General features: G+C 37.1%; 1 protein-coding gene across 5 annotated transcripts in view; it reads left to right on the top strand.

Moving 5' to 3' along the window:
* LOC138317803 (uncharacterized) overlaps positions 1–26099 on the top strand; it is a 53764-nt gene that overhangs the window by 15164 nt on the left and 12501 nt on the right. For all 5 annotated transcript variants that reach the window (XR_011207804.1, XM_069259707.1, XM_069259705.1 and 2 more), the window contains exon 4: positions 25297–25473. Coding sequence is in view for 4 of the 5 variants with exons in the window: in XM_069259707.1 (XP_069115808.1) it covers positions 25297–25473 (177 nt within the window). In the remaining variant the exon portion in view is untranslated. The remainder of the gene's footprint in view (positions 1–25296; positions 25474–26099) is intronic.

The raw sequence follows: 26099 nt of genomic DNA, 5'->3' as shown, positions 1-26099 counted from the left end.
TATATGTTTATAAAAAATAAAAAAACACTGTCGGAGTTGAATGGCAAAACGATAGAGACCACGCAAACAGAAAAAAGGGAATGGAAAATAAATCATCGACAATGTTCCAGGCACGAAAATTTAAATGACTGGAAATCAGTTTTGGCAAAAACATAGTCGTTGTTGTCTTGTTTCTGAATGGGCAATATTACGGTCAAACCTGACTGTTTGAGTAAAAAAAACCAACTCCTTTATATTTAACCTGTTTTATGATGATACCTTGCGACGATAAAGTTTGCGTCATGGCCGGTCAGGTTTGTCGAGTGTTGTCCATGTATAAGTATATTTGACAGAAATCTGAAATCATGACGGAGAGAAAAGCAGTCATAAAGATGCCGATATGGCTGAGGATATGCAACAGGATGCTGTCGATTGTTCAACGACTGCCTTAGAGAAATACAACATCGAAAAAGATATCGCTGCGTACATTAAAAAGGAGTTCGACAAAAAGTACAACCCAACTTGGCACTGCATTGTAGGACGGAACTTTGGCAGCTACGTGACGCACGAGACCAAACATTTTATCTACTTCTATCTTGGACAAGTTGCAATCCTGCTGTTTAAATCTGGTTAGCCTTGAAATAATATGCTGCCCCATTGGATGTGACATCGACATTCATTGCCACATTGGTTTTATTGTATGGAAGTCGGACGGCAAACACAAGAGGCTGTCGCACGCGTTGAATGACCGTTAATATTGATTTTGAATTGAACTTTCATTTTTATCGGTAATTATTTACCATTCGGTTTGTTGTTAAATTTATTTATTTCAATCTTTGTACTAAATGATAAATAAAATACAATTTAAATAAACACACGTGATTAACTATGTATTTTTGCAATCAGGGAAAAAACTGTAATTGACATTAATCAGACCATATGTTCTATCAAGGGATAATGCTATATGTGTTATCTATATATTAGTATATATAAGACCATCCTCGACACCCCAGGGGTTACAGTCACTGTCGGTATAAATTTCGTATCTACCCCCTGGAATATGTAACCGTCTAAATTGGACGTCGCTGACTCGCTGTCTCTGTAATCTTCAAAGAAGTCTCAGCAGGCCTGTGATTGGTCTTTTTTCTCTCTATCACTGCGTCCACTTTTACTTCGAGATAGTCTAGGGGTCCTGGGGGTATCGAGGATGAATCAAGGCACTAATAAGTGTTTTAGTTATAAATGACCAGGGGCGGATTCAGGTTTTGAGGTTAGAGGGGGCGTGTGACCAAGCAAATCAGGCGAGGGGTCTGGGGGCCGCCTAGGCCCCCAGAAGCTCTAGAATAATGGCTTTATGGTTCTCTAAAAATGGTGCAAAATCCTGCATTCTGAGGATTTCATGAACACATTTTCCAGAAAATAATTGAAGCCATTTAAGGATGTTTATTTATGGTTTTCGTGTCAAGTGTCATATTTTTTATTTGAAGTTTTGAAGAATTGCAATATCAAAATCTTAATATTTATATTTTACATAAAGCGAAGAAGGGTGGGGGTCTGGGGGCCTCCTAGGCCCTCAGAAGCCCTCGAATAAATGCTAACATGTTCGTTTATTATTTTTGACGTCTAATGTCATATTTTGAATATAACGTTACAGAATTGCACTGCCTAAAATCTAAATATTCATAGAGGCACGAAGCAAAGAAAAGGATGGGGGGGCTCTCATTTTCTGTCGCATTTGGTTCTCCATTTGGTTCGATTTTCCACTTTTTTCTTTACACACATTTTCTTAGGACAAATAAAAAGCTTCTAGAAGCATTCGACGTCAGTAGTAATCTTGTAACTGGCGTTTTGAAAGTAAGCACACATTTGTGAATTGATAGTCGGATTTAATACAGGACTTTAATGCTGAAACAAAAATGTGTAATATGCCATTTACAACCTGAAGAACGAAGGGCATGACATATAGTCAACCAGCGAAGACTCATGGCCAGCTACAATTCCTTCCACCCACCCCCTCCCCCTTTTCTTTTCTTTGCTAAGGATATCGAGATATAACCTGTCAATATTGAATATTAATGAATATAATAAATTATCTAATATATTGGGATTTTATCGGTTTTTTTAGGAAAAAGTAAATACTTGAAGGGATTTACATTGTACCTTTTAAGCGATGGAGATAAAACCTTATGTTCATGCATGTATGTACCACAAAGTCGAATACATTTAGATTTTAAAATGATAACATCAAACGGTAAAGGTAGGAAATGGAGCTTTCTGTCTAATTCTCACTCTTTATCTAATTCCTTATTTTTTCCCCTTTTCCTTTCTCCCTCTATTTTTTCTTTCTTCCTTCTTTTCCTTCCCTCCCCTCTTTCTTTTTCCCTTCTTTTTCCCTTTTCTTTTTTTCTCTCTCTCCTAGTTTAGGGGGGGGGGGGGGGGCGTACGCCGGGTCCGCCCCCCCTTGGATCCGCGCCTGATGACATATTTGTTTTCAGTGAAATTTTATTTATTTGAAGCCAGTTATAAAGGCGCCATGCTTATAGGCGCTAAATAACTGTGTCCTTTATGGTAACCCCAGATATGATCCGAAGGATTTTGTTATTTCCTGTTAGTAGTATTTCAATATCGATCTTCATCGATCACTTGTAAGCATATTGATAAACAATTCTGGCGTCCTACAGGCGTGACAATACTGTACTACATGTACTACAGATATTGGTAGCCGAACCCTTAGCTACTGTTGTAGCGGAAAAGATATCATTTTCTGACTGACTTTTCAGTCAGAAGGTGATATCTTTTCCGCTACAAGAGTAGCTACCGGAACCCTTAGACTAGTCTTGATTAGGGGTCTGTCGTCACACAGACGTGGCAATACCAAGTCGACTGAATTACCATATATGGAAGAGACAAAATTCCTGTTGGAGTTATTCCCCTTGTAGACATGCACGTGATTTGTACGCAAATTGATTGATGGAAAGTGTGATTTATGAATGGAATTCGTTTACATTTACAAAATCGAAACCAACATATCAACATCTACCTAATACGGACTACTTCACCATTAATAACGAAACAAAACATTCTGCAATACCATCTGCATGGCAATCATCAACATCGTCAGAAAGTTTTTGCACAATTCTAAATTTTATCAGAGACGTTGTCATAAATACTATCCACGTGTCTGGTTTTATTTAGGCTATATTTTGTCCTTGATACCGTTTGATGTCGGATTCCATTGTTCCTTGCCAATATTGTTTTTTTCTGAAGGATGAGTGTGCCTTATTGGACCTTGATGACTAAACTACGATTTATTGTCTGAATACTATAGCCTCCAAGAACATGTTTTAAATTTAATAAACATACTTAAAGTCAAACAGAAGGAAACATGACATACGTAAAATCTCACGATCAAAATCAAAACAGTGTATTCATATAGCATGATATCCTTGATACTCCAGAGGTTACTATCATTGACGTTATGTCCACCCTATCTAATAGTAAAACTAAGGCTAACCATGGAGAAAAAATCTGATCAAATCACAGGCCTGCAAAGATTCCCTTTGAAGACTACTGAGAGAGTGTCGCCTTACTTCAAAGCCACGCAGTCAACCACTGCAGTGTATCGTTATACGGCTCTTTTGATGTACATCAAAGGACTATAAATCACCTGTTCAGTTCTTTTGCCTGCAGTTTTACTATGAGATAGCCCAGGGATGAATATAACGTCAGTTATAGTAACCCCTAGTGTATCGAGGATGATAGTATTGCAGATGAAGTTTATTTTTTGTCTATTTATTTCTATATATCAGACTATTAACACGGTAAGTAAAGATTAATAAAAGCGATCACCATGACCTACTTTTCACGCGTACTCGGTATAGGTTTCGGCAGATCGATATACTTAGTACATGCATGTAAAATCCTCTATTGTCACGAATAATAATGCCTCAACGCCAATCGAACTATACAGAATTAAAGGTGTATTATAATCGTCTATAAATGCTGGTCTGGGTTTTAATTTGCACCAGGAACATATCCGTAAAGAACATTATATATGTATAACATAATGCAACTTCGCTAGCGAAGTTGAACATAATGTTGATGTAGATTTTACTCTGTGGTTCTATAAATAGAGATAGGTGATACAATAGGAGTACTCACTGTACGGGTTAAACCTGTCGACATCAGAGGACGACATTAATCGTGTGTACATAAATGTCAAGGAAACGGATTATTCTGCACTTCCGGAAATAGGGTAACCGTATATAGAAGGTACGTAAGTATGCGGTATTCATTTAATCTGTCTTACCTATTTTACCGTGTTGTTATTGACCAAAGTAATTGTTTATTTACATGTTACAATACCATGCTGACGAGGTTAATGTGTATTCTTGTTCATGGCGAGCCAGCTTCTATCAAACATTATTTATATAATGTAATACAATGTAATATCAATATACGAAGATCACATGTATAAAGAATTATAATATTCGTTTTTGTAACATTTTGATTTTCATTTTTGTTTACTAGAATGAAAATCAAAATTGCATTATTATATATAATAATGTGATCTGATTCGTCTGTCCAGCATATTTACTATAAGTGTTGATAGAGTGAGACAATATAAGCACTAGTGCATTACTTATAGATGCTGGAGCTCACGTTTAACACATCCAATACGTAAGGAGCATTGTCGTTTCCTCGCGAGGTGTACGGTTCAATGTTCTTGTCTCCATTATTAATTGATTATCTGATGTTCTAAAGCCATTGGGTTATTGTAGATAAGGTTTTATGAAAGGCAGCTATGTTGTGATCTCGAACATGTAAGGATTGAATCTTGCTTTGGTCATTTCATTGGGTGATGGATTGAGTTTTTTTAATTTGAATTCGTACCCGGCTTACTATACCTTTCAAAGACAACACCATTTCTTTCTAAAAACTACAATATTGCAGCTAAAACTGAATGAACTGCAGTAAATTGGAAAATAACGATTAAGTTTAAGGCCCTGTTGTATTTAAGTGAAAAAAAACATATGGTACATAAATCAAGCCTTCCATTTGACAAAATGACTGTCCAATTGGTAAATTTTTTTTATTTCTTTATAAGCATAAACAAGCACAAATACTAAAATGACATTTATATACATTAATCGATAATCAAGAAAAAACCCAAAGAACAGCCCCCCAACCCCCCCCCCCCCCCACACACACCCACACACCCCCTCCCATTACCCCCCCACACCCACCCCCCGCAAAAAAAGATAACAACAACATTTTAGCCCGACGAAAAAAAATAGAGACAGATTTAAAAGGGACCGAAAATGTAGAAGGTAGGCGAAACTTAAATTTTGGATCGACATTTGCTTCAATGGTACCGTCATTTAGATATCGACAGTTTTACATGTATGCTCCTCATATCATGTAACATACTCGCTGCTTTACCTTTTGTATATAGGTAAGAACATCCTCGATGCTCAAGGCTTCCGATCACTTACGATCTCTACACCCCTGGACTGTCTCATAGAAAAACTGGCAACAGAATACAATCAATTTTTAATTTAATCCCTTTGAATGTAACAACTAAAAAGCCGTGTAGCGGTACACCGTGTTTGACAGAGGTTGGCCAACAGGTGCTCGTTTCTAATAGAGAATTATAAGTATAAGTACTGGTGAAATTTATACATAAAGTTTATAATTAGAAACGAAACACCTTAGGTGTGGCATTGAAAGTTGAACGTGTGCCCTCTCCCTTCTTTCGTCCCCATTCAAAGAACAAGTTTTAGCTGGCCTTAGATTGGTTTTTCAGGTTTTATTCACCTGAGGCTATGCCACTTTCTTTTTTTCTATGTGATACGCTTGCCTTCATTGTTTCTAATGATGATAATCTAGTGGTGAAGAGAATCCAAACCCCCTGAAGTTATCGAGGATGAAGTAAGAGATACCTCCAACATTTTGATAACAGGCATCACATTTACATACCAGAGAACGGACGAGCTGTGCTGTAAATGACCAAACGGAAGGACGGTGTCTATATTCTTGTGTTGGCTGTAGCATGGTTGATTTACCTAACAGGTATGTGTTTGGTTGTTCGTTAGTTTACATAACTTCTAAGTTATCGAAATAACACGATAGTCCTTTATACCATATCGTTTAGTAACACGCCTAATGACCGTTAGACTTTATACCATCTCGTTAGTATAACACCGCCCAATGACACGTTAGACCTTTATACCATCTCGTTAGTAACACGCCCAATGCCACGTTAGACCTTTATATCATCTCGTTACGTAACACGCCCAATGACACGTTAGACCTTTATACCATCTCGTTAGTAACACGCCCAATGCCACGTTAGACCTTTATACCATCTCCTTTTAGAAACGAACCCTCAAATCCACGCTTAGACCTAAATGTAACCATCTCTTTACGGTAACACGGCGCCCAAATGCACTTTTTTTTTATTTCCCTTTATAAAACATCTCCATTAGTAACCACGCCCCGAGCGACCACGTTCGGCTCCTGGGTGTAAAGTAAGGAATTAGAACCAAGCCAAACGCGGATTGTGGTTGCAAGTGAGGATAAAGTATATCAAGTAATTTGGTACACACCGAGTGACAATGGGGAACAACCTTCTATCGTCATCGGAATGGATATCGGGCTATTCCTTTTTCAAAACAACAAAACGGCCCAATTATAACAGAGTTTACTCCACTTTAAGAAAGCGGATAAAATGAAAACTATCGTTACTAACTTGACATATTAAGGTAATTGGATATCAATAAAGTAACAATAAAGTTACGAAATTTACACCTGGACATATTTATTGAGTAAATAAATTGAGACCGAATAGCCACGCTGGTCGAAACAAAAAAAACGAAACGGATGAAACGAGCAATGGACCGAAAAAGGGCGATTTCCAATTGCTTCGCCAAAACCATTTTTTGATGTTAGTGGTTAAAAAAGTCGGTCCTTTCCAAGATTAATATATATTCAAAAAAGGGGAGTATTTACAGCGGCGGATCCACCTGGAGTCCGCATGCTGCTTAATATTAACGACTACATGTACAATGTGCTATGTTATAATTCATTTTTTAGTTACTTTGGGAGGCCTAGATCCGTTTACCCCCCCTAAAGATTCAAATTGTTAAACCATATATCCCTTTTATTAATTTCTAATAAAAGGCACCGTCGAGTATCTCCACTAGCAGATATAACACGATTGAAATATTTTCTTTCAACATTCATATATTACACTTTAGTAAACGGGACAGTTTTGTGACAGCAAAATTTGTTTATTTACAACTTATAACGTGTTTGTGAAAAAATGTGACCGATATCCCTGCTGTCGAAAAATATTGTGTCGAGGTGTTTGCATTATTTGAGCTAGTTTGACGATTTCTAATAGTTTCACAGAGTCTCTAACAACACACTGTCTTTCAAGATCAGATAAAATTCAATAAAAGTGTATTGGCACATTTCCACTGGAGTTTGCATGAATGCGTAAATAACGACTACATGTACAATGCTGTATTATTCAGTTTTCGTAATTTTGGATGTGACCGTTACCCCTAAAATTCTAAGTGTGACCGATATCACTTTCATAATTCCTAATTAAGCACCGTCTATGTTTCTCCACTAGAAGATATAATGAATGAAATATTTTCTTTCAATAGTCATATATTACATATTAGTAAACGGGACGGTTTTAGTGGCAGCAAAGTTTATTTTTTTACAACTTGTTACGTTTTATTGAATAAGATGTGACCGATATCCCTGCTGTCAAAAAATATTGTGTCGAGGTGTTTGCATTATCTGAGCTAGTTTGACGATATCTTATAGTTTCACAGAGTCTCTAACAATACACTGTCTTTGACGCGCGATAGGTTTAGAAGATGCATTGCTTTTATGTCATAATTTCAGCCGATTTTTCATCTTGAAGCGGGCGTTTTTTCATTGTTTTTGTGTGCCCGATATCACTTCCGATGACGTAGGTTGTCCCCATTGGAGTGAGGGCAACCTATGTTTATCATGTTATAAGTCATGATTTATTGCTACTTATTGAGCGACATTACAGGGGTTGGTTTATTACATTTAAACGTCCTATTAACAGTCAGGGTCATGAAAGGACGGCCTCTACCGTATTCGAATGTGAAGTTGTGCGTGTTTTGGGAGGACGGCAATATATTCGTGGTAGCGAACGCTTTTTCAGAAAGGAGAGTGGATCTGAATTTGCTCTAGTTTATAGTGGTCTATAAAATTTATTTTTACCCTAACCTAGTATTGTAATTTGTCTATAATTGTCCTCTAAAGTTGGTCCACTGTGATTACTGGATAAGAGAGGAGGTGTTCCTCTGACGACCCACCAGTAACAGTGGATGTACAGCCTGTGCGACAGGTAAATGCGTTTGTCCCTCAACAGTGTCCTACTAGTGACGAACCTCAAGGGGTTCACTATCATAGTCCGGAAAATTTACTCCAGTACTCCACCAGAGAAACTATAATTGTCGTAAAAACTACGTCAGTACACCAGGGTTTTACTAAATTATTGTCGGTTTTTTATATCCTACGTCAGTAACTCCAGGAGTTACCATATTATGTCGTATATCTACGTCAGGTACTCCAGGAGTTACGTTATTATTGTCGGTATATCTACGTCGGTACTCCCATGAGTTGTATTATTGTCGGATATATCTACGTCAGTACTCCAGGAGTTACTATTATTGTCGGTAAAATCTACGTCAGTACTCCAGGAGTTACTATTATTGTCGTTTATATCTACGTCAGTACTCCAGGAGTTACCAATTATTGTCCCGTTATATCTTACGGCAGTACTCCCAGGAGTTATTGATTATTGTCGGTTATATCTACGTCAGTTAACTCCAGGGAGTTACTATTATTGTTTGAGTATATCTACGTCAGTACTCCAGGAGATTACTATTATTTGTCGGTTATATCTACGTCAGTAAACTCCAGAGAGTTTACTATTATTGTCGGTATAATTTCTACGTCAGTAACTCCAGGAGGTACTATTATTGTCGGTTTATATCTTAACGTCAGTACTCCATGGAGTTACTATTATTGTCGGTATAATCTACGTCAGTACTCCAGGAGGTACTATTATTGTCGGTATATCTACGTCAGTACTCCAGGAGTTACTATTATTGTCGGTATATCTACGTCAGTACTCCAGGAGTTACTATTAATTGTCGTTATATCTACGTCAGTACTTCCAGGAGTTACTATTATTGTCGTTATATCTACGTCCAGTACTCCAGGAAGTTACTATTATTGTCGTTATATCTACGTCAGTAACTCCAGGAGTTACTATTATTGTCGGTATATCTACGTCAGTACTCCAGGAGTTACTATTTATTGACGGATATATCTACGTCAGTACTCCAGAGTTACTATTATTGTCGCTATATCTACGTCAGTCACTCCAGGAGTTACTATTATTGTCGGGATATCTACGTCATTACTCCAGGAGTTACTATTATTGTCGTTATATCTACGTCAGTACTCCAGGAGTTACTATTATTGTCGGTATAATCTACGTCGGGTACTCCAGGAGTTACTATTATTGTCGGTATAATCTACGTCATTATACTCCAGGAGTTTACTATTATTGTCGTTATATTAATCTACGTCCAGTACTCCAGGAGTTAGTATTATACGTTGATATATCTACGTCCCAGGTACTTACCAGGAGTTACTATTATTGTCGTTATATTCTACGTCAGTACTCCAGGAGAGTTACTATTATTGTCGTTATATCTACGTCAGTACTCCAGAGTTACTATTATTGTCGTAAACATATTCTACGTCATACTCCATTGAGTTTACTATTATTGTCGTTATATCTATACGTCAGTACTCCAGGAGTTACTATTATTGTCGTTATATCTACGTCCAGTACTCCAGGAGTTACTATTATTGTCGTTATATCTACGTCCAGTACTCCAGGAGTTTACTACATATTTGTCGTTATATCTACGTCAGTACTCCAGGATTTACTATTATTGTCGTTTATATCTACGTCGGTACTCCAGGAGTTACTATTATTGTCGTTATATCTACGTCTGTACTCCAGAGTTACTATTATTGTCGTCTATAATCTACGTCAGTACTCCAGGAGTTACTATTATTGTCGGGTATATCTACGTCAGTACTCCAGGAGTTACTATTATTGTCGTTTATATCTACGTCAGTACTCCAGGAGTTACTATTATTGTCGGTATATCTACGTCAGTACTCCAGGAGTTACTATTATTGTCGTTATATCTACGTCAGTACTCCAGGAGTTACTATTATTGTCGTATATATCTACGTCAGTACTCCAGGAGTTTACTAATTATTGTCGGTTATATCTACGTCAGTACTCCAGGAGGAAGTTACTATTATTGTCGTTATATCTACGTCAGTACTCCAGGATTTACTATTATTGTCGTTATATCTACGTCAGTACTCCAGGAGTTACTATTATTGTCGTTATATCTACGTCAGTACTCCAGGAGTTACTATTATTGTCGGTATATCTACGTCAGTACTCCAGGAGTTAGTATTATTGTCGGTTATATCTTACGTCAGTACTCCAGGAGTTACTATTATTGTACGTTATATCTACGTCAGTAACTCCCAGGAGTAGTACTATTATTGTCGTTATATCTACGTCAGTACTCCAGGAGTTAGTATTATTGTCGTTATATCTACCGTCAGTACTCCAGGAGTTACTATTTATTGTCGGTATATCTACGTCAGTACTCCAGGAGTTACTATTATTGTCGGTATATCTACGTCAGTACTCCAGGAGTTACTAACTATTATTGTCGGTATATCTACGTCAGTACTCCAGGAGTTACTATTATTGTCGTATATATCTACGTCAGTACTCCAGGAGTTACTATTATTGGTCGTTATATCTACGTCAGTACTCCAGGAGTTACTATTATTGTCAGTTATATCTACGTCAGTACTCCAGGAGTTACTATTATTGTCGGTATATCACTACGTCAGTACTCCAGGAGTTACTATTATTGTCGGTATATCTACGTCAGTACTCCAGGAGTTACTATTATTGTCGTTATATCTACGTCAGTACTCCAGGAGTTACTATTATTGTCGACTAATATATCTACGTCAGTACTCTCAGGAGTTACTATTTATTGTCGTTATATCTACGTCAGTACTCCAGGAGTTAACTATTATTGTCGTTATATATACGTCAGTACTCCAGGAGTTAACTATTATTGTCGTTAATATCTACGTCAGTACTCCAGGAGTATACTATTTATTGTCGTTATATCTACGTCAGTACTCCAGGAGTTACTATTATTGTCGGTATATTCTACGTCAGTACTCCCAGGAGTTTTACTATTATTGTCGTTATTATCTACGTCAGTACTCCAGGAGTTACTATTTATTGTCGTTATATCGATACGTCCAGTACTCCAGAGTTACTATTTATTTTGATCGTTATATCTACGTCAGTACTCCAGGAGTTTTTACTATTGGTTGTCGTATACTCTACGTCAGTACTGACTCCCAGGAGTTACTATTATTGTCGTTATATCTACGTCAGTACTCCATGAGTTACTATTTTTTGTCGTTATATATCTACGTCAGTACTCCAGGAGTTACTATTATTGTCGTTATATCTACGTCAGTACTCCAGGAGTTACTATTATTGACGGTATATCTACGTCAGTACTCCAGGAGTTACTATTATTGTCGTTATATCTACGTCAGTACTCCCAGGAGGTTACTATTATTGTCGTTATATCTACGTCCCAGTACTCCAGGAGGTTACTATTATTGTCGTTATATCTACGTCAGTACTCCAGGAGTTACTATTATTGTCGTTATATCTACGTCAGTAACTCCAGGAGGTACTATTATTGTCGTTATATCTACGTCAGTACTCCAGGAGTTTACTATTATTGTCGTTATATCTACGTCAGTATCCAGGAGTTATATTATGGTCGGTTATATCTAGTCAGTACTCCAGGAGTTACTATTATTGTCGTTATATCTACGTCAGTACTCCAGGAGTTACTTATTATTGTCGGTATATCTACGTCATTACTCCAGGAGTTACTATTATTTGTCGGTATATCTACGTCAGTACTCCAGGAGTTACTATTATTGTCGTTATATATCTACGTCAGTACTCCAGGAGTTTACTATTATTGTCGTTATATCTACGTCAGTACTCCAGGAGTTACTATTATTGTCGTTATATCTACGTCAGTACTCCAGGAGTTACTATTATTGTCGGTATATCTAGCGTCAGTACTCCAGGAGTTACTATTATTGTCGTTATATCTACGTCAGTACTCCAGGAGTTACTATTATTGTCGTTATATCTACGTCAGTACTCAGGAGTTACTATTATTGTCGTTATATCTACGTCAGTACTCCAGGAGTTTACTATTATTGTCGTTATATCTACGTCAGTACTCCAGGAGTTTTACTATTATTGTCGTTATATCTACGTCAGTACTCCAGGAGTTACTATTATTGTCGTTATATCTACGTCAGTACTCCAGGAGTTACTATTATTGTCGTTATATCTACTCCAGTACTCCAGGAGTTTACTATTATTGTCGTTATATCTACGTCAGTACTCCAGGAGTTACTATTATTGTCGTTATATCTACGTCAGTACTCCAGGAGTTACTATTATTGTCGTTATATCTACGTCAGTACTCCAGGAGTTTACTATTATTGTCGTTATATCTACGTCAGTATCTCCAGGAGTTACTATTATTGTCGTTATATCTACGTCAGTACTCAGGAGTTACTATTATGTGTCGGTATATCTACGTCAGTTACTCCAGGAGTTACTATTATTGTCGTTATATCTACGTCAGTACTCCAGGAGTTACTATTATTGTCGTTATATCTACGTCAGTACTCCAGGAGTTACTATTATTGTCGTTATATCTACGTCAGTACTCCAGGAGTTTACTATTATTGTCGTTATATCTACGTCAGTACTCCAGGAGTTACTATTATTGTCGTTATATCTACGTCAGTACTCCAGGAGTTACTATTATTGTCGTTATATCTACGTCAGTACTCTCCAGGAGTTACTATTATTGTCGTTATATCTACGTCAGTACTCCAGGAGTTACTATTTATTGTCGTTATATCTACGTCAGTACTCCAGGAGTTACTATTATTGTCGGTATATCTACGTCAGTACTCCAGGAGTTACTATTATTGTCGGTTATATCTACGTCAGTACTCCAGGAGTTACAATTATTGTCGTTATATCTACGTCAGTACTCCAGGAGTTACTATTATTGTCGTATATCTACGTCAGTACTCCCAGGAGTTACTATTATTGTCGTTATATCTACGTCAGTACTCACAGGAGTTACTATTATTGTCGTTATATCTACGTCAGTACTCCAGGAGTTACTATTATTGTCGGTATATATCTACGTCAGTACTCCCAGGAGTTATTGATTATTGTCGTATATCTACGTCAGTACTCCAGTGGTTAGTCGTATATTACGTCATTATTATTGTCGTTATATCTACGTCAGTACTCCAGGAGTTACTATTATTGTCGTTAATATCTACGTCAGTACTCCAGGAGTTACTATTATTGTCGTGTTATATCTACGTCAGTACTCCAGGAGTTACTATTATTGTCGTTATATCTACGTCAGTACTCCAGGAGTAACTATTATTGTCGTTATAATCTACGTCAGTACTCCATGGATTTACTGGTTATTGTCGGTTATATCTACGTCAGTACTCCAGGAGTTACTATTATTGTCGTTATATCTACGTCAGTACTCCAGGAGTTACTATTATTGTCGTATATCTACGTCCAGTACTCCAGGAGTTACTATTATTGTCGTTATATCTACGTCAGTACTCCAGGTAGTTACTATTATTGTCGTTATATCTACGTCAGTACTCCAGGAGTTACTATTATTGTCGTTATATCTACGTCAGTACTCCAGGAGTTATTATTATTGTCGTTATATCTACGTCAGTACTCCAGGAGTTAACTATTATCACGTCAGTACGTGAGTTACTATTATGTCGTTATATCTACGTCAGTACTCCAGGAGTTACTATTATTGTCGTTATATCTACGTCAGTACTCCAGGAGAGTTACTATTATTTGTCGTTATATCTACGTCAGTACTCCAGGAGTTACTATTATTGTCGTTATCTCTACGTCAGTACTCCCAGGAGTTACTATTATTGTCGTTATAACTACGTCAGTACTCCAGGAGTTACTATTATTGTCGTTATATCTACGTCAGTACTCCAGGAGTTACTATTATTGTCGGTATATCTACGTCAGTACTCCAGGAGTTACTATTATTGTCGTTATAATCTACGTCAGTACTCCAGGAGGTACTATTATTGTCGTTATATCTACGTTCAGTACTCCAGGAGTTACTATTATTGTCGTTATATCTACGTCAGTACTCCAGGAACGTTACTATTATTGTCGGTATATCTACGTCAGTACTCCAGGAGTTACTATTATTGTCGTTATATCTACGTCAGTACTCCATGAGTTACTATTATTGTCGTTATATCTACGTCGGTACTCCAGGAGTTACTATTATTGTCGTTATATCTACGTCAGTACTCCATGGAGTTACTATTATTGTCGGTTATATCTACGTCAGTACTCCAGGAGTTACTATTATTGTCGGTTATAATCTAACGTCAGTACTCCAGGAGTTACTATTTGTCTGTCGTCCGTATCCAGGGTTATATCTACGTCAGTACTCCAGGAGTTACTATTATTGTCGGTATATCTACGTCAGTACTCCAGGAGTTACTATTATTGTCGGTATATCTACGTCAGTACTCCAGGAGTTACTATTATTGTCGGTATATCTACGTCAGTACTCCAGGAGGTTACTATTATTGTCGGTATATCTACGTCAGTACTCCAGGAGTTACTATTATTGTCGTTTATATCTACGTCAGTACTCCAGGAGTTACTATTATTGTCGTTAACACGTATACTCTACTATTATTGTCGTATACTACGTCAGTACTCCAGGAGTTACTATTATTGTCGTTATATCTACGTCAGTACTCCAGGAGTTACTATTTATTGTCGTTATATCTACGTCAGTACTCCAGGAGTTACTATTATTGTCGGTTATAATCTACGTCAGTACTCCAGGAGTTACTATTATTGTCGGTACCATTACTACGTTTATTACGTACTCCAGGAGTTACTATTATTGTCGGTATATCTACGTCAGTACTCCAGGAGTTACTATTTATTGTTCGGTATATATCTACGTCAGTACTCCAGGAGTTACTATTATTGTCGGTATATCTACGTCAGTACTCCAGGAGTTAACTATTATTGTCGGTATATCTACGTAGAGTACTACCAGGAGTTATCTATTTTGTCGTACTTGGCATACTATCTATAACTACGTCAGTACTCCAGGAGTTACTAATTATTGTCGTTATATCTACGTCAGTACTCCAGGAGTTACTATTATTGTCGTTATATCTACGTCAGTACTCCAGGAGTTACTATTATTGTCGTATAATCTACGTCAGTACTCCAGGATTTACTATTGATTGTCGTTATATCTACGTCAGTACTCCAGAGTTACTATTATTGTCGTTATATCTACGTCAGTACTCCAGGAGTTACTATTATTGTCGTTATATCTACGTCAGTACTCCAGGAGTTACTATTATTGTCGTTATATCTACGTCAGTACTCCAGGAGTTACTATTATTGTCGGTATATCTACGTCAGTACTCCATGAGTTACTATTATTGTCGGTTTATACGTCAGTACTCTGAGTTATATCTACGTCAGTACTCCAGGAGTTACTATTTATTGTCGTATATCTACGTCAGTACTCCATTGAGTTACTATTATTGTCGTTATATCTACGTCAGTACTCCAGGAGTTACTATTATTTCGTATAATCTACGTCAGTACTCCAGGTATAACGTGTCAGTTCCAGAGTTACTATTATTGTCGTTATATCTACGTCAGTTACTCCAGGAGTTACTATTATTGTCGTTATATCTACGTCAGTACTACTCCATGAGTTACTATTATTGTCGGTATATCTACGTCAGTACTCCAGGAGTTACTATTATTGTCGGTTATATCTACGTCAGTACTCCAGGAGTTTACTATTATTGTCGTTATAATCTACGTCAGTACTCCAGGAGTTTACTATTATTGTCGGTATATCTACGTCAGTACTCCAGGAGTTACTATTATTGTCGTTTATATCTACGTCAGTACTCCAGGAGTTAACTATTATTGTCGTATATAATCTACGTCAGTACTCCAGGATTTACTATTATTGTCGGTATATCTACGTCAGTACTCCAGGAGTTACTATTATTGTCGTATATATCTACGTCAGTACTCCAGGAGTTACTATTATTGTCGTTATATCTACGTCAGTACTCCAGGAGTTACTATTATTGTCGTGTATATCTACGTCAGTACTCCAGAGTTACTATTATTGTCGTTATATCTACGTCAGTACTCCAGGAGTTACTATTATTGTCGTGTATATCTACGTCAGTACTCCAGGAGTTACTATTATTGTCGTTATATCTACGTCAGTACTCCAGGAGTTACTATTATTGTCGTTATATCTACGTCAGTACTCCAGGAGTTACTATCATTGTCGTTATATCTACGTCAGTACTCCAGGAGTTACTATAATTGTCGTTATATCTACGTCAGTACTCCAGGAGTTACTATTATTGTCGTTATATCTACGTCAGTACTCCAGGAGTTACTATTATTGTCGTTATATCTACGTCAGTACTCCAGGAGTTACTATTATTGTCGGTATATCTACTAGTCAGTACTCCAGGAGTTTACTATTATTGTCGTTATATCTACGTCAGTACTCCAGGAGTTTACTATTATTGTCGTTATATCTACGTCAGTACTCCAGGAGTTACTATTATTGTCGTTATATCTACGTCAGTACTCCAGGAGTTACTATTATTGTCGGTATATCTACGTCAGTACTCCAGGAGTTACTATTATTGTCGTTATATCTACGTCAGTACTCCAGGAGTTACTATTATTGTCGTTATATCTACGATCAGTACTCCAGGAGTTACTTATTATTATTCGGTATATCAAACTACGTCAGTACTCCAGGAGTTACTATTATTGTCGTTATATCTAAAACGTCAGTACTCCAGGAGTTACTATTATTGTCGTTATATCTACGTCAGTACTTCCAGGAGTTACTATTATTGTCGTTATATCTACGTCAGTAATCCCAGGAAGTTACTATTATTGTGCGGTTATATCTACGTCAGTACTCCAGGAGTTACTATTATTGTCGGTATATCTACGTCAGTACTCCAGGAGTTACTATTTATTGTCGTGTATATCTACGTCAGTACTCCCAGGAGTTACTATTATTCGTCGTTATTATCTACGTCAGTACTCCAGGAGTTACTATTATTGTCGGGTTATATCTACGTCAGTACTCCAGGAGTTTACTATTATTGTCGTTATAATCTACGTCAGTACTCCAGGAGTTACTATTATTGTCGGTTATATCTACGTCAGTACTCCAGGAGTTACTATTATTGTCGATATATCTACGTCATGTAACTCCAGGAACTACAGTTACTATTATTGTCGTTATATCTACGTCAGTACTCCAGGAGTTACTAATTATTGTCGTTATATCTACGTCAGTACTCCAGGAGTTACTATTATTGTCGTTATATCTACGTCAGTACTCCAGGAGTTACTATATCATTGTCGGTATATCTACGTCAGTACTCCAGGAGTTACTATTATTGTCGTTATATCTACGTCAGTACTCCAGGAGTTACTATTATTGTCGTTATATCTACGTCAGTACTCCCAGGAGTATACTATTATTGTCGTTATATCTATCAGTACTCCAGGAGTTTTAACTGATTATTTGTCGTTATATCTACGTCAGTACTCCAGGAGTTACTATTATTGTCGTTATATCTACGTCAGTACTCCCAGGAGTTAACTATTATTGTCGTTATATCTACGTCAGTACTCCAGGAGTTACTATTATTTGTCGTTATATCTATATCGTCAGTACTCCAGGAGTTATGACTATTATTGTCGGTATATCTACGTCCCAGTACTCCAGGAGTTACTATTATTGTCGGTATATCTACGTCAGTACTCCAGGAGTTTTACTATATCTATTGTCGTTATATCTACGTCAGTACTCCAGGAGTTACTATTATTGTCGTTATATCTACGTCAGTACTCCAGGAGTTACTATTATTGTCGTGTATATCTACGTCAGTACATCCAGGAGTTACTATTATTGTCGTTATATCTACGTCAGTACTCCGGAGTTACTATTATTGTCGTTATATCTACGTCAGTACTCCAGGAGTTACTATTATTGTCGTTATATCTACGTCAGTACTCCAGGAGTTTACTAATTATTGTCGTTATATCTACGTCAGTACTCCAGGAGTTACTATTATTGTCGTTATATCTACGTCAGTACTCCAGGAGTTACTATTATTGTCGTTATATATCTACGTCAGTACTCCAGGAGTACTATTATTGTCGTTTATATCTACGTCAGTACTCCAGGAGTTACTATTATTGTCGTTATATCTACTCAGTACTCCAGGAGTTTACTATTATTGTCGTTATATCTACGTCAGTACTCCAGGAGTTACTATTATTGTCGTTATATCTACGTCAGTACTCCAGGAGTTTACTATTATTGTCGTTATAATCTACGTCAGTACTCCAGGAGTTACTATTATTGTCGTTTATATCTACGTCAGTACTCCAGGAGTTACTATTATTGTCGTTATATCTACGTCAGTACTCCAGGAGTTACTATTATTGTCTCGTTATATCTACGTCAGTACTCCAGGAGTTACTATTATTGTCGTTATATCTACGTCAGTACTCCAGGAGTTTACTATTATTGTCGTTATATCTACGTCAGTACTCCAGGAGTTACTATTATATGTCGTTATATCTACGTCAGTACTCCAGGAGTTACTATTATTGTCGGTTATATCTACGTCAGTACTCCAGGAGTTACTATTATTGTCGTTATATCTACGTCAGTACTCCAGGAGTTTACTATTATTGTCGTTATATCTACGTCAGTACTCCAGGAGTTACTATTATTGTCGTATATCTACGTCAGTACTCCAGGAGTTACTATTATTTGTCGTTATATCTACGTCAGTACTCCAGGAGTTACTATTATTGTCGTTATATCTACGTCAGTACTCCAGGAGTTACTATTATTGTCGTTATATCTACGTCAGTACTCCAGGAGTTACTATTATTGTCGTTTATAATCTACGTCAGTACTCCAGGAGTTACTATTATTGTCGTTATATCTACGTCAGTACTCCAGGAGTTACTATTATTGTCGGTTATATCTACGTCAGTACTCCAGGAGTTACTATTATTGTCGTTATAATCTACGTCAGTGACGTCCAGTTACTATCATTTGTCGTTAGTATCTACGTCAGTACTCCAGGAGTTACTATTCGTTTATCTATCTGTACTCCAGGAGTTACTATTATTGTCGTTATATCTACGTCAGTACTCCAGGAGTTACTATTATTGTCGTTATATCTACGTCAGTACTCCAGGAGTTACTATTATTGTCGTTATATCTACGTCAGTACTCCAGGAGTTACTATTATTGTCGTTATATCTACGTCAGTACTCCAGGAGTTACTATTATTGTCGTTATATCTACGTCAGTACTCCAGGAGTTACTATTATTGTCGGTTATATCTACGTCAGTACTCCAGGAGTTACTATTATTGTCGTTATATCTACGTCAGTACTCCAGGAGTTACTATTATTGTCGGTATATCTACGTCAGTACTCCAGGAGTTACTATTATTGTCGTTATATCTACGTCAGTACTCCAGGAGTTACTATTATTGTCGGTATATCTACGTCAGTACTCCAGAGTTACTATTATTGTCGGTATATCTACGTCAGTACTCCAGGAGTTACTATTATTGTCGGTATATCTACGTCAGTACTCCAGGAGTTACTATTATTGTCGGTATATCTACGTCAGTACTCCAGGAGTTACTATCATTGTCGTAATATCTACGTCAGTACTCCAGGAGTTACTATCATTGTCGTTATATCTACGTCAGTACTCCAGGAGTTACTATCATTGTCGTTATATCTACGTCAGTACTCCAGGAGTTACTATCATTGTCGTTATATCTACGTCAGTACTCCAGGAGTTACTATTATTGTCGTTATATCTACGTCAGTACTCCAGGAGTTACTATTATTGTCGGTATATCTACGTCAGTACTCCAGGAGTTACTATTATTGGTCGGTATATCTACGTCAGTACTCCAGGAGTTACTATTATTGTCGGTATATCTACGTCAGTACTCCCAGGAGTTACTATTATTGTCGTTATATCTACGTCAGTACTCCAGGAGTTACTATTATTGGTCGGTATATCTACGTCAGTACTCCAGGAGTTACTATTATTGTCGGTATATATCTACGTCAGTACTCCCAGGAGTTACTATTTATTGTCGGTTATATCTACGTCAGTACTCCAGGAGTTACTATTATTGTCGTTATATCTACGTCAGTACTCCAGGAGTTACTATTATTGTCGTTATATCTACGTCAGTACTCTCCAGGAGTTACTATTATTGTCGGTATATCTACGTCAGTACTCCAGGAGTTACTATTATTGTCGGTATATCTACGTCAGTACTCCAGGAGTTTACTATTATTGTCGTTATATCTACGTCAGTACTCCAGGAGTTTACTATTATTGTCGTTATATCTACGTCAGTACTCCAAGGAGTTACTATTAATTGTCGTTATATCTACGTCAGTACTCCAGAGTTACTATTATTGTCGGTATATCTACGTCAGTACTCCAGGAGTTACTATTATTGTCGTTATATCTACGTCAGTACTCCAGGAGTTACTATTATTGTCGTTATATCTACGTCAGTACTCCAGGAGTTACTATTTATTGTCGTTATATCTACGTCAGTACTCCAGGAGTTACTATTATTGTCGTTATATCTACGTATATCTACGTCAGTACTCCAGGAGTTACTATTATTGTCGTTATATCTACGTCAGTACTCCAGGAGTTACTATTATTGTCGTTATATCTACGTCAGTACTCCAGGAGTTACTATTATTGTCGGTATATATCTACGTCAGTACTCCAGGAGTTACTATTATTGTCGTTATATCTACGTCAGGTACTCCAGGAGTTTACTATTATTGTCGTTATATCTACGTCAGTACTCCAGGAGTTACTATTATTGTCGTTATATCTTCGTCAGTACTCCAGGAGTTACTATTATTGTCGTTATATCTACGTCAGTACATCCAGGAGTTACTATTATTGTCGTTATATCTACGTCAGTACTCCCAGGAGTTACTATTATTGTCGTATAATCTACGTCAGTACTCCCAGGAGTTACTATTATTGTCGGTATATCTACGTCAGTACTCCAGGAGTTTACTATTATTGTCGGTATATCTACGTCAGTACTCCAGGAGTTACTATTATTGTCGTTATATCTACGTCAGTACTCCAGGAGTTACTATTATTGTCGTTATATCTACGTCAGTACTCCAGGAGTTACTATTATTGTCGTTATATCTACGTCAGTAACTCCAGGAGTTACTATTATTGTCGTTATATCTACTGTCAGTACTCCAGGAGTTACTATTATTGTCGGTTATATCTACGTCAGTACTCCAGGAGTTACTATTATTGTCGGTATATCTACGTCAGTACTCCAGGAGTTACTATTATTGTCGGTATATCTACTCAGTACTCCAGGAGTTACTATTATTGTCGGTTATATCTACGTCAGTACTCCAGGAGTTACTATTATTGTCGGTATATCTACGTCAGTACTCCAGGAGTTACTATTATTGTCGTTATATCTACGTCAGTACTCCAGGAGTTACTATTATTGTCGGTATATCTACGTCAGTACTCCAGGAGTTACTATTATTGTCGTTATATCTACGTCAGTACTCCAGGAGTTACTATTATTGTCGTTATATCTACGTCAGTACTCCAGGAGTTACTATTATTGTCGTTATATCTACGTCAGTACTCCAGGAGTTACTATTATTGTCGGTATATCTACGTCAGTACTCCAGGAGTTACTATTATTGTCGGTATATCTACGTCAGTACTCCAGGAGTTACTTATTGTCGGTATATTACGTCAGTACTCCAGGAGTCTACTATTATTGTCGGTATATACTACAGATCAGCCCAGGAGTTACTATTATTGTCGGTTATATCTACGTCAGTACTCCAGGAGTTACTATTATTGTCGGTATATCTACGTCAGTACTCCAGGAGTTACTATTATTGTCGTTATATCTACGTCAGTACTCCAGGAGTTACTATTATTGTCGGTTATATCTACGTCAGTACTCCAGGAGTTACTATTATTGTCGGTATAATCTACGTCAGTACTCCAGGAGTTACTATTATTGTCGTTATATCTACGTCAGTACTCCAGGAGTTACTATTATTGTCGTTATATCTACTCCAGTACTCCAGGAGTTACTATTATTGTCGGTATATCTACGTCAGTACTCCAGGAGTTTACTATTATTGTCGGTATATCTACGTCAGTACTCCAGGAGTTACTATTATTGTCGGTATATCTACGTCAGTACTCCAGGAGTTACTATTATTGTCGTTATATCTACGTCAGTACTCCAGGAGTTACTATTATTGTCGTTATATCTACGTCAGTACTCCAGGAGTTACTATTATTGTCGTTATATATCTACGTCAGTACTCCAGGAGTTACTATTATTGTCGTTATATCTACGTCAGTACTCCATGAGTTACTATTATTGTCGTTATATCTACGTCAGTACTCCAGGAGTAACTATTATTGTCGGTATATCTACGTCAGTACTCCAGGAGTTACTATTATTGTCGTTATAAATCTACGTCAGTACTCCAGGAGTTACTATTATTGTCGGTATATCTACGTCAGTACTCCAGGAGTTACTATTATTGTCGTTATATCTACGTCAGTACTCCAGGAGTTACTATTATTGTCGGTATATCTACGTCAGTACTCCAGGAGTTACTATTATTGTCGTTATATATCTACGTCAGTACTCCAGGAGTTACTATTATTGTCGTTATATCTACGTCAGTACTCCAGGAGTTACTATTATTGTCGTTATATCTACGTCAGTACTCCAGGAGTTACTATTATTGTCGTTATATCTACGTCAGTACTCCAGGAGTTACTATTATTGTCGTCGATATCTACGTCAGTACTCCAGGAGTTACTATTATTGTCGTTATATCTACGTCAGTACTCCAGGAGTTACTATTATTGTCGTTATATCTACGTCAGTACTCCAGGAGTTACTATTATTGTCGTTATAATCTACGTCAGTACTCCAGGAGTTACTATTTATTGTCGTTATATCTACGTCAGTACTCCAGGAGTTACTATTATTGTCGTTATATCTACGTCAGTACTCCAGGAGTTACTATTATTGTCGTTATATCTACGTCAGTACTCCAGGAGTTACTATTATTGTCGTTATATCTACGTCAGTACTCCAGGAGTTACTATTATTGTCGTTATATCTACGTCAGTACTCCAGGAGTTACTTAATATTGTCGTTATATCTACGTCAGTACTCCAGGAGTTACTATTATTGTCGTTATATCTACGTCTAGTACTCCAGGAGTTACTATTATTGTCGTTATATCTACGTCAGTACTCCAGGAGTTACTATTATTGTCGTTATATCTACGTCAGTACTCCAGGAGTTTACTATTATTGTCGTTATATCTACGTCAGTACTCCAGGAGTTACTATTATTGTCGTTATATCTACGTCAGTACTCCAGGAGTTACTATTATTGTCGTTATATCTACGTCAGTACTCCAGGAGTTACTATTATTGTCGTTATATCTACGTCAGTACTCCAGAGTTACTATTATTGTCGTTATATCTACGTCAGTACTCCGGAGTACTAATATTGTCGTTATATCTACGTCAGTACTCCAGGAGTTACTATTATTGTCGTTATATCTACGTCAGTACTCCAGGAGTTACTATTATTGTCGGTTGTATCTCTACGTCAGTACTCCAGGAGTTATTATTATTGTCGGTATATCTACGTCAGTACTCCAGGAGTTACTATTATTGTCGGTATATCTACGTCGTATCGGAGTTACTATATGTCGTTATATCTACGTCAGTACTCCATGAGTTACTTATTATTGTCGGTATATCTACGTCAGTACTCCAGGAGTTACTATTATTGTCGTTATATCTACGTCAGTACTCCAGGAGTTTACTATTATTGTCGTTATAATCTACGTCAGTACTCCAGGAGTTAATATTATTGTCGGTATATCTACGTCAGTACTCCAGGAGTTACTATTATTGTCGTTATATCTACGTCAGTGCTCCAGGAGTTACTATTATTGTCGTTATATCTACGTCAGTACTCCAGGAGTTACTATTATTGTCGGTATAAACTACGTCAGTACTCCAGGAGTTACTATTATTGTCGTTATATCTACGTCATTACTTCGGGAGTTACTATTATTGTCGTTATATCTACGTCTGTACTCCAGGAGTTACTATCTACGTCAGTACTCCAGGAGTTACTATTATTGTCGGTATATCTACGTCAGTACTCCAGGAGTTACTATTATTGTCGGTATATCTACGTCAGTAATAGTATCCCCTGGAGTATCGAGGTGCTGACATTAAGATGAAAATATTGAACTCGTTGAATGTTTTACGGTTACAACCAGGAGGTCTCCTTAGGTGACCATATGTCTCCAACAAACATGTGACGGGTAAATATGTCCAAATCACCCCGTTGTATTTTTACGTATATGTCAATAATACTTTATTACCATTAAAATACGATGTATACTTCTCACATCTTCTGTATAGAAAGTAAAGAAATTAGGAAACCAGCGTTTAGCGCCAATTTTTAAAATTAATACCTGAAAAACAAATAGACAATGGTTGACTTTTCAGGGAAATGCATAGCACTTTACAAAATTCACTTACAACTCCCTCTATTCGTTTGACTTTCGGAGGTATTGAATTTGCATAAACGTCTGAAATTATAAATATGAGATTGATATTACATACGAAATACGATGGCTTTGAGTGACTGGAAAAACCAAAAAGGAAACAGCTATAAGTGACCATTATCATATCAGTCAAATGATCTATTGTTTTGAGTTTGATCTGAAGTTTGGGATATTTTCATATGAATTAAACATTTATTTTTCAGTCTTACTCTATAGACCATGGTGATAGTCTGGATGTGAAATGGACTGGGACAGACCTCCCCGCCAACTGTTCTGTGGGATTCTCGGCCCCAGACAACAAATCGACCATTTGTATGCAAGTAGAGCAATTCATCATATACCAATGCGTGTTTGAAATTCAAGTCAAGCATAAAAACAAGGTAAGATATGATGATTCGATATTCCGTAACTTAAAAGAGCAGATTCTTACAAAAGCTTGATGATTCTGACTTTGTATTGACCTGGCTACCATCTTGTCATAGTCTTGCTGCCGAATTGTCATTGTGGCTATGTAATTTCATTTGTATGTTAAAAGAACCCCTACATTGGGGCGCGACAACGAAATGAAAACTCGAGGGGTCTTTCATGAATGTCTACACCTATGCTTGCCTTGGGTTTGAATTCATGAAATTCACCGAGGGGTAAGAGTTTTTTGTCGGGAATGATTATTGTTTTCTTAAATGCAAAGGACAAATATAATATTCTGTATTTGTATATTACAGAGTTTTCTGTCCTTGTTGGTAGCTATTGTGATTGCGTGAAGTACCGTCATACGTTTTAGAGGAAACGACGTGAATTCCACTCACAAAATAATGACGCCACAACCAACACCCACAATATCAATTATAAAACATAACCTTGGATGTGATAGGTGTAAGAATATGGAACGATTCCCTAGTTTCAAAATGGATGCTCTTTTGTCATATCTGAGTAGTTCCGATTGGCGTCACATTCGAGATCTTAATGTACGATAGTTACATCCGAGGCGTTCCCACACGGTAACTCT

The sequence above is a fragment of the Argopecten irradians genome, chromosome 3 (assembly GCF_041381155.1).
Source record: "Argopecten irradians isolate NY chromosome 3, Ai_NY, whole genome shotgun sequence".
Lineage (NCBI taxonomy): Eukaryota > Metazoa > Mollusca > Bivalvia > Pectinida > Pectinidae > Argopecten > Argopecten irradians.
This window is presented reverse-complemented; position numbering and strand designations above follow the sequence as displayed.